Source organism: Nicotiana sylvestris, chromosome 2, assembly GCF_000393655.2.
Source record: "Nicotiana sylvestris chromosome 2, ASM39365v2, whole genome shotgun sequence".
NCBI classification, from domain to species: Eukaryota; Viridiplantae; Streptophyta; class Magnoliopsida; order Solanales; family Solanaceae; genus Nicotiana; species Nicotiana sylvestris.
The window spans coordinates 154,257,937-154,272,125 of NC_091058.1; the positions used below are offsets into that span (position 1 = coordinate 154,257,937).

The 14,189-nt window shown below is 40.3% G+C and overlaps 1 protein-coding gene across 1 annotated transcript; it reads right to left on the reverse strand.

Moving 5' to 3' along the window:
* Positions 1-626: 626 nt before the first annotated feature.
* Positions 627-13,856, reverse strand: LOC138885812 (uncharacterized). Its single transcript, XM_070166794.1, has 2 exons — positions 13,466-13,856; positions 627-691 (listed from the first exon to the last, which is right to left on the reverse strand). Exons 1-2 carry the CDS (start codon positions 13,854-13,856, stop codon positions 627-629), a joined length of 456 nt encoding a protein of 151 aa, XP_070022895.1.
* Between the last annotated feature and the right edge of the window lie 333 nt (positions 13,857-14,189).

Genomic DNA, 14,189 nt, shown 5'->3' on the forward strand with positions numbered 1-14,189 from the left:
TACTTACCACTATCCTCTTTCGCATCCTAAAGCTGATGCTCGACTAAGGTTACATTCCCTTGGAGGGTGTCCCTCTCGGAAGTTGTTTCCCTTATATACCGACTGAGCTCGGAACTTTCAACATCTCTAGCCCAAAGCTCCTCTCTCAGTGGGCATTTTCCTTCTCAAAATGCACAAATCAGGTCCGATATGTTAAAAGCACTAGAATCTCACAAAGATTCAGATAATAGTAAATAGGGGATGAATAACCTGTTCGGTAAGATAGACTTTCTCACGCTTGCGACTTTCACCTCATCCTGGTACTGAGTGAAAGCCTAACTGTAAAGTACTTTGGCCTGAAGCCACAAAAAAGGACAAGTTAGAAAAAAAACTATCGGAGCAGCCTAGAGTGGCGAACAGGGTTAGCAAAAATTACCCGCTCGCAAAGTATGCCCATCTTGCCAAAAACAAATGAAGCATCAACCTCAGAAATTCCCTCGAGAAAGGTCGATGATCTCTCGAGTGCCCCTCAACCTTTCATTGGTACCCCTGCATTGGAGGGATCTTCACGCGAGGCATCTTGCACTCCATGAGGTGGTATGATCACTCCCTGAGGAGAATCAATAACGATCACAGAGTTGGCAGGATCAATCAAACTCTCCATCCCCATCAACGGGTGATGCCTCCATCGTCAAAGGGACATCCCCCAGACCTACACAAATGTAGAAGTTAAACACATAGAATGAAGAACACTACTAATAGTGATTTGCATCAAAGGATGCAGATGCAGCAAGGTTCGGAGGAAAGAATGCAGCAGGATCATGTTGGAGACAAGAGTTTGTTGAACAAAATTTGGCATACAATTAGGGCCAATAAAATGCACTAGAAGACTAAGTAACTACATGGTCATACCAGTTGGGGGGTAAGGGAATTAAGTAAACATGCTGGACAAGGATCAAAGAACTAAGTAAGGTTTGATATACTGATTACACATAAGGCATAATTTAGGCATGCTTAGTAACAACAAACAGAGAAACAAATTGAACAACTAGTACAGGAACAAGCATGGATGTATAGATATGGATCATATAAAGTTGAGTTTCAAATTTTAACTGGAGACATACCAATTAAAGAAGAAAAATGCAGAATGTAAAAACAAGTGCAACCCCACTATCTAGCCTTGGCTTTCAGCTGGCTAGACCAACGGTTAGCACAAGTAGCAAAGAAAGAAGAGAGTTTTTATGTATGTGTGTATATTCTGAACAGTGTGTTCGTGTGTTGAAGGAGCAGAATTAGAGTGCTTATATAGTAGTTCAAGAGTAGAGCTAATAAGGTAAAAGAATCAAAAATCAGCAATTAAGGTCCATCAGAATCCAATCACATAAGGAGTTTAGAATAGACTCCTTTAATTAGGGTCAATTAGCCAAACAGTAATAATAGGGAGTCTAAGGGAAGAATCATGTAAAGGAATAAGTAAATATAAAGGTAATCAAATAAGGCAAGAGTGAATAATTAAGGTCATAAACATGGAAACAGGCAAGACTTAGGCATACAAATTTCTAATAGAGCAAATCAATCAGTCGAATTTCAAAGTAACAATAATTTCTGGAAAAAAATATATCAACTCTCATAAATAGAAAATAAACTAAGTAAAACTTCATAGAAACTTAGAACTTAGTCGGGAAAAATCAGGTTCAAGTCCTAATAGAAATTTATTAGGGCAAAACCAACAAAATATTGAATTTGATGAAAAAAAACATGCAAGTCAGAGGATACAGAGCAAACTAATACTATTAGTAACACGGAAAGACCCAAATCGTAGCAAGAATTGGAAATATCAGTATGTTACATAGGGTTAACTAGGGTTCGAGTACTCTTGCAAAAATCAGTCATGAAGATGAACATATAGAATTGATTGAACATCTAGAAGTCAGAAAGCCTTTGAAAAACAACTCGTAACGAACCCTAGTTTTAGGGAAAAGCAAGAACAGGCGATTAAAACCAATTTTTTTTAGAGAAACACATGTAATAGTGCTCGAATCGTCTCATATCTATACAGATCTGGAAATAATATAAGGTAATAGACTAGGGTTTTTAAAACATAACAGAGATGAGAGAATAGGTTTAGAAACCATGGATTCGTAACAACATAAAGAGAAGTTCTCACTTATAGTCGATAAAAATGGCCTGAGACAGGTCAATAACATTTAAATATTTTCCACAATATGGTAATATATAAGACCAGAAATTATGTATAATATCTAATTTCATGCTCAACAATTCATTACCCTAGTAGACTCTAACCACACTGATTCCATTTTATATAGACCACACCTCGATCACCGGAATATCTCACTCACCTATTACTTCCCCTAATCCACTTCTCCCTCCTCACGTTTTTCCTATTATCCTTCTTTCCCTTCTCTCTCTCGAGTTCTCACTATGCTAGGAGTAGGAGTAGCAGTTTTGAAATCATTCTTTGAGGAAAGCATACTCAGCAAATAACGCAATTAATCATAGAATATCCAGATTTACTTAACAAGCAGACTTTCAAACATGGGGTGAAGGGATTGGGAACATATAGGGTTGAAACCACATAAACAAGGAAACATTTGATACAACAAATGTACAGAACAACTAGGAATCTACTAACAAATCAGTCATGGTAACAGACAGTTAAAACATAAGATGCCCATACCGAGGTTGTTGCCTCCGATTCTGTCATCACATGTATTATACTAGCTTGTCAAAGAGATGAATCGGTTCTATTCGATCTAGGCTCCACTTATTCTTATGTGTCTTCTTATTTTGCACCGCATTTGGGTGTATCTCGGGATTCTTTGAGTTCCCCTATTTATGTTTCTACTCTTGTGGGAGATTCTCTTGTTGTGGACCGCATTTATCGGTCGTGTTTGGTTGCTCTTAGTGGTTTTGACAGCAGAGCCGATTTATTGTTGCTCAGCATGGTAGATTTTGACATCATTTTGGGTATGGAATGGTTGTCGCCCCATTATGTTATTATTGATTGTCACGCCAAAACCGTGACGTTGGCTATGCCAGGTGTATCACGTGTTGAGTGGAGGGGTACTTTAGATCACACTCCTAGTAGAGTTATTTCTTTTCTTAAGGCTCATCGTTTGGTTGAGAAGGGGTGTGATGCGTATTTAGCTTATGTTTGATATGTTAGTATTGATACCCTTTCAGTTGATTCAGTTCTAGTAGTACGGGATTTTCCTGATGTGTTTCCAATTGACTTTCCGGGCATGCTTCCTTATAGAGATATTGATTTTGGCATTGATCTGTTGTCGTGCACTCAGCCCAATTCTATTCCTCCGTATCGTATGGCTCCTTCTAAGTTGAAGGAGTTGAAGGATCAATTATAAGAATTGCTTAATAAGGGTTTTATTTGGCCCAATGTATCACCTTGGGGTGCTCCTATCTTGTTTGTGAAGAAAAAGGATGGTTCTATGCATATGTGTATTGATTATCGCTAGTTGAACAAGGTTACAGTGAAGAACCATTGTCCTTTGCCTTATATTGATTATCTGTTTGGCTAGCTTCAAGGCGCACGAGTGTTTTCTAAGATTTATTTGCGCTCAGGTTACCATCAATTGAAGATTCGGGAGCCAGATATCCCGAAGACTGATTTTAGGAGCCGGTATGGTCAATACGAGTTCCTTGTCTTGTCATTTGGGTTGACCAATACCCCAGCAGCCTTTATGCATTTGATGCACAGTGTGTTCTGGTCGTATCTTGACTCGTTCGTCATTGTCTTTATTGATGATATTCTGGTGTATTCCCGGAGTCGGGAAGATCATGAGCAGCACCTGAGGGCTGCGCTTCAGACTTTGAGGGAGAAGAAGTTATATGCTAAGTTCTCGAAATGTGAGTTTTGGTTGGATTCAGTGGCATTCTTAGGCCACATGGTATAGAGTGAGGGTATTCAGGTGGACGCAAAGAAGATAGAGGCCACGCAGAGTTGGACCAGACCATCCTCATCTACTGAGATCCGCAGTTTCCTTGGTTTGGCGGGCTACTACCATCGTTTTGTGGAGGGATTTTCATCGATTGTAGCCCTATGACCAGGTTGACCCAGAAGGGTGCCCCGCTTCAGTGGACGAAGGAGTGTTAGGCGAGCTTTCAGAAGCATAAGATAGCTTTGACTACAACCCTAATTTGATACTGCCTATAGGTTTGGGGTCTTATATGGTCTATTGTGATGCCTCGAGGGTTGGCCTCGGAGCGGTGTTAATGTAGGATGGTAGGGTGATTGCCTATGCGTCCAGACAACTGAAGATACATGAGAAGAATTACCATGTTCAAGACCTTGACTTAGCTTCCATTGTTCATGCCCTGAAGATTTGGCACTATTATTTATACGGGGTTCCCTGTGAGATTTATACTGACCATCGAAGCTTGCAGCACTTGTTCAAGCAAAAGGATATAAATTTGCACCAGAGGAGGTGGTTAGAGTTACTGAAGGACTATGATAGCACTATTTTGTATAACCCGGGCAAGCCAATGTGGTGTCCGATGCTTTGAGTTACCGGGCAGAGAGTTTGGGGAGTTTGGCTTATTTACCAGCATCACAAAGGCCTATGGCGATGGACATTCAGGCCTTAGCCAACCAGCTTGTGAGATTGGATCTTTCAGAGCCTAGTCGGGTCTAGCTTTCATGGTTTATCGGTCTTCCTTATTTGATCGTATCAGGGAGTGGCATTATGATGAACCTCATTTGCTTGTCCTCAAGGACAAGGTTCAGCACGGTGATTCCAGATATGTGACTATTGGTGATGATAGGGTATTGAGGATGCAGGGTCGGATTTGTGTACCCAATATTGACGAGCTTTGGGAGTTGATTCTGTAGGAGGCCCATAGATTGCGGTATTCCATTCATCCGGGTGTCGCGAAGATGTATCAGGATTTGAGGCAGCACTACTGGTGGAGGCAGATGGAGAAGGATATAGTTGGATTTGTAGCTCGGTGCCTTAATTGCCAACAGGTGAAGTATGAGCACCAGAGACCGGGTGGGTTGCTTCAGCAGATAGAGATTCCGGAGTGGAAGTGGGAGCGGATCACCATGGACTTTGTAGTTGGGCTCCCACAAACTTTGAGAAAGTTCGATGCTATTTGGGTGATTATGGATCGGCTGACCAAGTCCGCTCACTTTATTCATATGTATACTACTTATTCCTCGGAGCGGTTGGCGGAGATTTATATCCAGGAAATTGTTCGTCTGCATGGTATTCCAGTGTCCATCATTTCAGATAGAGGTACTCAGTTCACATCGCGGTTCTGGAGGGCCATTCAGCATGAGTTTGGTACTTGGGTGGAGTTGAGTACAGTATTTCACCCTCAGATGGACAGACAATCCGAGCGCATTATTTAGATTCTTGAGGATATGCTCTGTGCGTGTGTGATTGAGTTTGGAGGGTCTTGGGATCAGTTCTTGCCATTGGCGGAGTTTGCTTATAACAACAGCTATCAGTCTAACATTCAGATGGCATCGTGTGAGGCTTTATATGGGAGATGGTGTAGATCCCTAGTGGGGTTGTTTGAGCCGGGTATGGCTAGATTATTGGGCACAGTCTTAGTTTAGGATGTTTTGGAGAAGGTTAAGGTAATTCAGGATAGACTCCATATAGGCCAGTTCATATAGAAGAGTTACATGGACCGGAAGGTTCGTGATGTTTCCTATATGGTTAGAGAGCGGGTTCTGCTTCGGGTTTCGCCTATGAAGGGCGTCAAGATATTCGGGAAGAAAGGAAAGTTGAGTCCGAGATTTATTGGCCCTTTTGAGATATTTAGGAGTGTTGGGGAGGTTGCTTATGAGCTTGCCTTACCTCCCAGCTTGGCCAGAGTTCATCCAGTATTCCATGTTTCGATGCTCCGGATGTATGACGGTGATCCATCGCACGTGTTGGATTTCAGTTCAGTCTAGTTGGACAAGGATCTATCTTATGTTGAGGAGCCAGTGGCAATATTGGATAGCCAGTTTAGAAAGGTGATGTCAAAGAACATTGCATCAGTAAAGGTTCAGTGGTGGGGCCAGCTGGTCGAGGAGGCGACTTGGGAGACCGAGCAGGATATGCGCAGCCGTTACCCTTATCTTTTTGCTACTTTAGGTATGTCTCTATGCTCGTTCGAGGATGAACGAATTTTTAAGTTTAGGAGGATGTGACAACCCAGTCGGTCGTCTTAATAATGAACACCCTGATCCCCTATTAACTGTTTTCCCCAAGTTTATTTCTACTATTTTGATTTGCTGGGATGTTCGGTTTTGAGTTTCAGAGAGTTTGGGGACACTTAATCCGTAAATGAGAGCTTAAGTGTTGGAAACTTGACCGCAGTTGGAATAGTGTGAAGACGGTCTCGGAATGGAAATTCGATGGTTCTGTTAGCTCCGTTGGGTAATTTCAGGTTTATGAACGTGTTCAGATTGTGTTTTGGAGGTCCGTAGCTAATTTAGGCTTGAAATGCCGAAAGTTGAATTTTTGAAGTTTCCGGTTCGATAGTTAGAATTTGATCCGAGGGTCGGAATGAAATTCTGGAAGTTGGAGTAGCTCTGTAGTGTTGAATGTGACGTGTGTGCAAAATTTCTGGTCAATCGGAAGAGGATTGATAGACTTTTTGATCGAAAGCGTATTTTGAGAATTTTGGAGTTCTTAGGCTTAAATCCATGGTTAATTCAAGGTTTCGATGTTATTTTAGGTGTTTTAAGGATTGGTACAAGTTTGGATAGTGGTTCATGACTTGTTGGTGCCTTTGGTTGAGGTCCTGAAGGCCTCGGGATGATTTTGGATGGTTGACGGAAAGATTTTGGAATTTAAGTTGCAGCTTCAGCTGATGGTTCTGTCATAACCGCACTTGCGGTTTGGGTTTCGCAAGTGCGGCACCGCAGAAGCGGCTAAGTGGCTGCAGAAGCGGAAATTGGCCATCTCTTCAGGAACCGCAGATGCGGGTAGTTCACCACAGAAGTGGTACTGCACCTGCGAGAGAGTAACCGCAGATGCGGAAAATGGGCCTTTAAGTGAAAGTCGCAGATGCAACCTAGACTCCGCAGATGCGGTCCCAGGGCCTCAAATGCGGAAATTGCTGAGCAGAACAATTAAATTCTTGCCTTCGCGAAATTTAGCCATTTTTCATCTTTTTCAAAACGGGAAGAATCTTGGGGAGCACTTTTCAAGAGGGATTTTCAGAGGAGTTCATTGGGGTAAGGTCTTTGATTCCTAAACTTGTTATTGGAATGATTTTTATCAATTTAAGCATGAAAAATTAAGGAAACTCAGCGGTAATTGGGGGTTAGGGCTTGTCTAATTGGACACATTTGAGTGATGATTTGAGAGGCAAATTGAGGTCCGATTTTGGTGCTTAGATATGACTGAACTCGTGAGAGTGTGAGGTTTCGGGAAATATAAATTTTTCCCAATTCCGAGATGTGGGCCTGAGGGACGTTTTGGTCATTTTATATAATTTCGCGTATTAGCTTAGAATTTAATTGTAGAATCAGTTACTTGAAGTGTTATTTACATTATGCAATTGAATTGAATAGATTTGGGCCATTTGGAGTCGAGTACTCGTGGCAAGAGCGTGGTTTCAGATTGATTATTGAGCCGGTTCGAGGTAAGTGGCTTGTCTAACCTTATGTGGGGGACTTTTCCCTTAGGATTGTGATTGTGATAATTAAAATGCCTTGTACGTGAGGTGACGAGTGCGTACTTGTGCTAATTGTCGAAAATCTGGTTTTCATTAAGTAACTTTAATTGTGTTTTCCCCTTCTATTTATTCTATTTGCACTTTTAAACCTGTTGTTAGTTAGAGAAACACGTCTAATTGACTTAATTGTTTTATTTGCTTTAACTACCTTATTTGTGTTACATGAAGCATGCTATGTTAGAATTGTCTGTGTTACCTTGTTATGAAGTTGAGTTTATTTGAGTATTCCTTTTACCATTGTTGTGTGTTTTACTTTGGGACTACGGGACGACATCTTGGGAGATCCCCTGTGCGTATTTACGATTTGATCTGAAGTGCGGGATACTGAGAGATCCCCAGCACATACATTGAGGATACCAAGAGATCCTCGGGATACCAAGAGATCCCTATCATACATTGAGGATACCAAGAGATCCTCGGGATACCAAGATATCCCTATCATACATTGAGGATAACAAGAGATCCTCGGGATACATAGAGATCCCTATCATACATTGAGGATACCAAGAGATCCCTATCATACATTTAGGATACCAAGAGATCCTCGGGATACCAAGAGATCCCTATCATACATTAAGGATACCGAGAGATCCTTGGGATACCAAGAGATACCTAGCATATATTGATGATACCGAGAGATCCTCAGGATACCAAGAGATCCCTGGCATATATTGAGGATATTAAGAGACCTTCGAGATAATAAGAGATCCCCGGTTATTTCCTTGTGATTGTTTTGCCTTTATTTTAGTTATAAAATTCCTTGTTTTCCTATATTAAATTCTTATCGTTAGTTTTCAACTGTACTGCTTATCTTATACTGTCATGTCTTATATTCTTTATTTTTATCTCAGTAGGGCACTGACCTTCGTCATCACTACCCAACCGAGGTTAGGCTTGGCAGTTACTGAGTACTGATGTGGTGTACTTATACCCTTATACACATGTTTTTCATGTGCATACCCAGGTACCGCAACTCAGGCCTACCATCCTTAAGGGAGGCAACTACTCTAGAGACGTCGAGGTACATCTGGCGCATCCGCAAACCGAGAAGTCCTTTTCTATTCTAGCTGTTGAACATTGCCCTTTTGCATTTGTCTTCCTTGTTAGATATTCTGGAGTTATACTGTTAGACATTCCAAAGGCTTGTGTTTTCGCGAGTTTTCGGGTTTTGGGATAGTGTACTTGGTTTGAGATTGTTGTGTTGGATATGCCAAGCGACATTATAACTAATGTTCCCATTCAATTATTTTGGTTTTTGATTATTTCTTTCGCAAGTTTCGTTTATGTTCCGCATTTGTTAGGCTTACCTAGTCGTAGAGACTAGGTGCCGTCACGACAGTTCACGAAGGGCGAAATGGGGTCATGACATCAACAATTCATTACCCTAGTAGACTCTAACCACACTGATTTCCCTATATATAGACCCCACCTCGATCACTGGAATATCGCACTCACCTATTACTTCCCCTAATCCACTTCTCTCTCCTCGCGCTTTTCCTATTATCCTTCTCTCCCTTCTTTCTCTCGAGTTCTCACCCTATCTGTTCCAAAGAAAAATATTCCATAAAAGAATTCTACTTTCACTCTTTGTTCTGTTTTACCTCAATCGAGGAACAAATTACTCATCCATGGTGTAAATTGACATGGTATCAGAGCATAGATGTCGTCGATCCAGTCGTCTCAGTTGTCTCTTAGTGTAATAGTGTTTTTTTATTCTTCCTTAATCTCATTCTATTCATATAATGTAACAGATGTGTTCTTTGGACTATGTTACCTAGATGGAGTTTGCTGAGATTTTGTATATCATATCTTTCCTATTATACTAAAAGTGGAAATCTACCAATATTAAGGTTGAATTACCAAAATAATCATGTAAAATTGATGGACTTATTCTGTGCTTTCAAGCATCAAATAACTCTTCTCCGTTAAAGTACAAATATGAATTTTTTAGATGTTGGGTTTTAAAGTCTTAATTTGACATGATCAGAAAATTTATTATGGTCGCGTCAACGATAAAAGAATATACAATGTATGTTACTATCTTTTTTTCTTTTTTAATTGGGGTTTACAACTTGATATTATGAAATATTAATGTGGCAATTAATATATAGTTTCATTTTGAACATAATAGATATACAAGGGAATTGAAGGGCTGAAGGTGACATCAAGAAAGCAGGGAAAAGAAAAAAACAAAGATTGTTTTGATCTACTTATTGCTATAAAGTCATCGTTCATGGGAGTTCATTCATTCCATAACAAGTTTGCAATGACATTTTCAAAAAATTTCTTTTGCTGGTTTAAATTTCGTTGGATTTGATTATTTAATGTGCTTCAACATAAAATTAAGCACTTTGAAATCTCGAATACAACTAGCTGACAAGTGACAGAAAGAAAAATTTGTGGTGTAAAAAGGTACATGAAATTTACAAGTTTCTTTTGAGTGACTTATGATCAAATGTTGTTATTTTATTCTATGCTTGTCTTCTTTGGTTTTTGTATATTTGGAGGGTATTGAGCTATATTTATGTTTACAGTTAATTACATATGACAATTGTAGTATAATGGCATATTAGATGAATTAATTTAGGAAAAGACAACCATTCATGTTCATATTTTCTCTTGTATCTAGCTTTGTAGAGATGCCAATTAACAATCAAAAGAGCAGTATAAACAAAGCGATGTAGCTTTGTAAAATTTTCAATTCATTAAATTTACTGAACATTTGAAACAAAATTTTGATAAGATTTTTCATGTAATTTCTAGCTATTTAGGACATTTAAATATTTTTCACAGTCTGGTAATATATAAGACCAGAAATTATGTATAATATCTCATTTCGTGCTCAGCAATTCATTACCTTAGTAGACTCTAACCACATTGATTCCCTTATATATACACCCCACCTCGATCACTGGAATATCACACTCACCTATTACTTCCCCTAATCCCCTTCTCTCTCCTCGCGCTTGTCACAACCCCGGTTCGCCCTCTGAGAATCATCGTGATGGCACCTAGTCCTCTATGACTAGGTAAGCCTAAATTGCAGAATGTGACCAAAATGCGGTATAAAAATAAATTAAAACAGGATGAAGAGTGATAAAAATAGTGTTTAAAAGTGTCGCTCGACATATACAACAGAACATTCTCAGAATCAAGTACACTATCCCAAAACCCGAAAACTCACGGAACCACAAGCCTTTGGATATCTACAATGTCTAACTCCAAAATATCCAACAACAGAAAATAATACAGAAGGGCAAATGTTTAGAAGCTAGAATAGAAAGGGATTCCTCGGTCCGCTGACACGACAGATGCACCTCGAAGTCTCTAGATCAATCGCCTTGCCTCACGGGTGATAAGACTGAGTCGCAATACCTAGATCTGCTCATGAAAAACATGCGCAGAAGGGGCATGAGTACACCACAGCTGTACTCAGTAAATGCCAAGCCTAACCTCGGTCGAGTAGTGACAAGGAAGGTCTGGGCCCTACTGAGGTTAAACAAAATATAAAGATCAACAGTATAGAACATAACAGTATAAATAAGTACAGCAATAAAATAACACAAGATGTACAAGACAACAATAACTATACCGACACAAGGTAAACACGGAAAGGAAATACACCTCAAAACAGATAATAACAATCGGGGATCTCCCAAGATACCGTCATGTAGTATCATATGTAAATATCTAATAGATCTCCCAGGATCTTGTCCCGTAGTTTAACTCATAGTGCGCGGGGATCTACCGAAAATCCCGTTCCGTAGTCCCAAATTTAAATACCTAGTACTGGGGGAATCTACCGGGTGCATTCTCGTAGTTCCATATAACTGTGTAGGAAGATCTACCGTAATCCCACATTCGTAGTCCCAAAATAAATAGACAAGGGGGAGCTACTGGAGTCCCACATCCGTAATCCCAAAATAAATACACAGCAGCAACAGAAAAATATACAGAAATGGCAAAATTTCATATTAAGGCAACATATGATTCTATCCTAGCATGCTGCACAGAATTCATGTAAGGCAGGTTGAGCAAATAAGACAATTAAGTCAATTAGACATGCTTTCCTAAGCTAACAATAGGCTTAATAGTGCAAGTAATAGAGACAGGAAAGGAAAACATGCTAATAATTACTTAAAGAAAACCGGATTTCCAACAATTAGCACAAGTACACACTCGTCACCTGACGGACAAGGTATTTCAATTATCAAATATACCAATCCTAAGGGGAAGGTCCCCAAAACAAGGTTATACAAGTCACTTACCTCGAACCGGCTCAAAAATCAATCTGAAACCACGCTTTTGCCACGAGTTCTCGACTCCAAATGGCCCAAATCTATTCAATTCAATTTCATAATGTAAATAACACTTAAAGTAACTGATTCTACAATTAAATTCTAAGCTAATACGCGAAGTTAGGTAAAATGGCTGAAACGCCCATCGGGTCCACCTCTCGGAATCGGGTAAAATTTATATTTTTAGAATCCTCACGCTCTCACGAATTCATGCATACCAAGATTATCCAAATCTAAGGTTAAATTTCCAATCAAAAGTCGAATTCAAGGTCTAAGAACTTTCTTCCAATTTTTCCCCAATTTTCATCTCAAATCCGAAATTAAATAATAAAACTAACTATAGATTGATGGAATAAAATTAGAAAGGGTTAAAGAATTGTTACCCAATGATCTCCTCCTCAATTTCCTCTCAAAATCTCCTTATCCCGAGCTCCAAATCGAATTTCCAACTTCTGAAACTAAACCCTCGAAATTTTATATTTCTGCCCACCTATTTCTGCATCTGCGGTCAAATAATCACATCTGCGATATCACTTTTGTGGTTGGGGAACCGCTTCTGCGGTTCTCACTTAAAATCCCAATCTTGCACCTGCGACCTCAAATTCCGCATCTGCGGTCACGCAGATATGGTTCCTTATGTCGCTTCTGCAGTTCCTGGCCCTACCTCATTTCTGCTTCTGCAACCTCTTAGCCGCTTCTACGGCGTCGTACCTACGAGACCCAAACCGCAGGTGCGGTTATGACAGATAACAGCTGAAGCTGCAAACTTCAAACTCCAAAAATCTTTCTGTTAGCGATCCAAAATCACCCCGAGACCCCTGGACCTCAACCAAACCTACCAACATATCCTCTAACTCCATTCAAACTTGTTCCAACCTTCGGAATACTCAAAACAATCAAAACACTATTTTTCATCGGATTCATGCCTAAGAATTCCAAAAACTCAAAAAATACGCTTTTGATCAAAAATTTTATCAAACCTTGTCCGAATAACCTAAAATTTTGCACACACGTCGCATTCAACACAACGGAGCTACTCCAACTTCTGAAATTCCATTCTGACCCTCGGATCAAAATCTCACTATCGAACTGGAAACTTCAAAAATTCAACTTTTGACATTTCAAGCCTAAATTAGCTACGAACTTCCAAAACACAATCTGAACACGCCCCTAAGCCCGAAATCACCCAACGGAGCTTACCGAACCATCGAATTTTCATTCCGAGGCTATCTTCACATTGTTCCGACAACGACCAAATTTCCAACACTTATGCTTTCATTTAGGGACTAAGTGTCCCAAAACTCTCGAAAACTCAAAAACGAACATCCCGGCAAATCAAAATATAAGAAATAAACTTGGGGAGACCAGTTAATAGGGGATCGACGCGTTAATTTTTAAGACGACCGGACGGGTCGTCACATCCTCCTACAGTTAAACCTTTTTTTTATCCTCGAACGAGCATAGAGACATACCTGAAGTAGTGAAAAGATAAGGGTAATGGCTGTGCATATCCTGCTCGATCTCCCAGGTCGCCTCCTCGACCGACTGACCCCGCCATTGAACCTTTATCGATGCAACGTTCTTTGACCTAAGCTTTCTAACCTGCATGTCCAATATTGCCATTGGCTCCTCAATATAAGATAGATCCTTGTCCAGCTGGACTGAACTGAAATCCAACACGTGTGACGGATCACCATGATACCTTCGAAGCATCAAAACATGGAATACTATATGAACTTCGGCCAAGCTGGGAGGTAAGGCAAGCTCATAAGCAACCTTCCCAACACGCCTAAATATCTCAAAAAGGTCAATAAATCTCGGACTCAACTTTCCTTTCTTCCCGAATCTCATAACGCCCTTCATAGGTGAAACCCAAAGTACAACCCGCTCTCCAACCATATAGGAAACATCATAAACCTTCTGGTCCGCGTAACTCTTCTGTCTGGACTGGGCTGTGTGGAGTCTATCCTGAATTACCTTAACCTTCTCCAAAGCATCCTGAACTAAGTCTCTGCCCAATAATCTGGCCTCATCCGGCTCAAACCAACCCACCGGGGATCTACACCGTCTCCCATATAAAGCCTCATATGGTGCCATCTGAATGTTGGACTGATAGCTATTATTGTAAGCAAACTCCGCCAATGGCAAGAACTGTTCCCAAGACCCTCCAAACTCAATCACACATACACAATACAT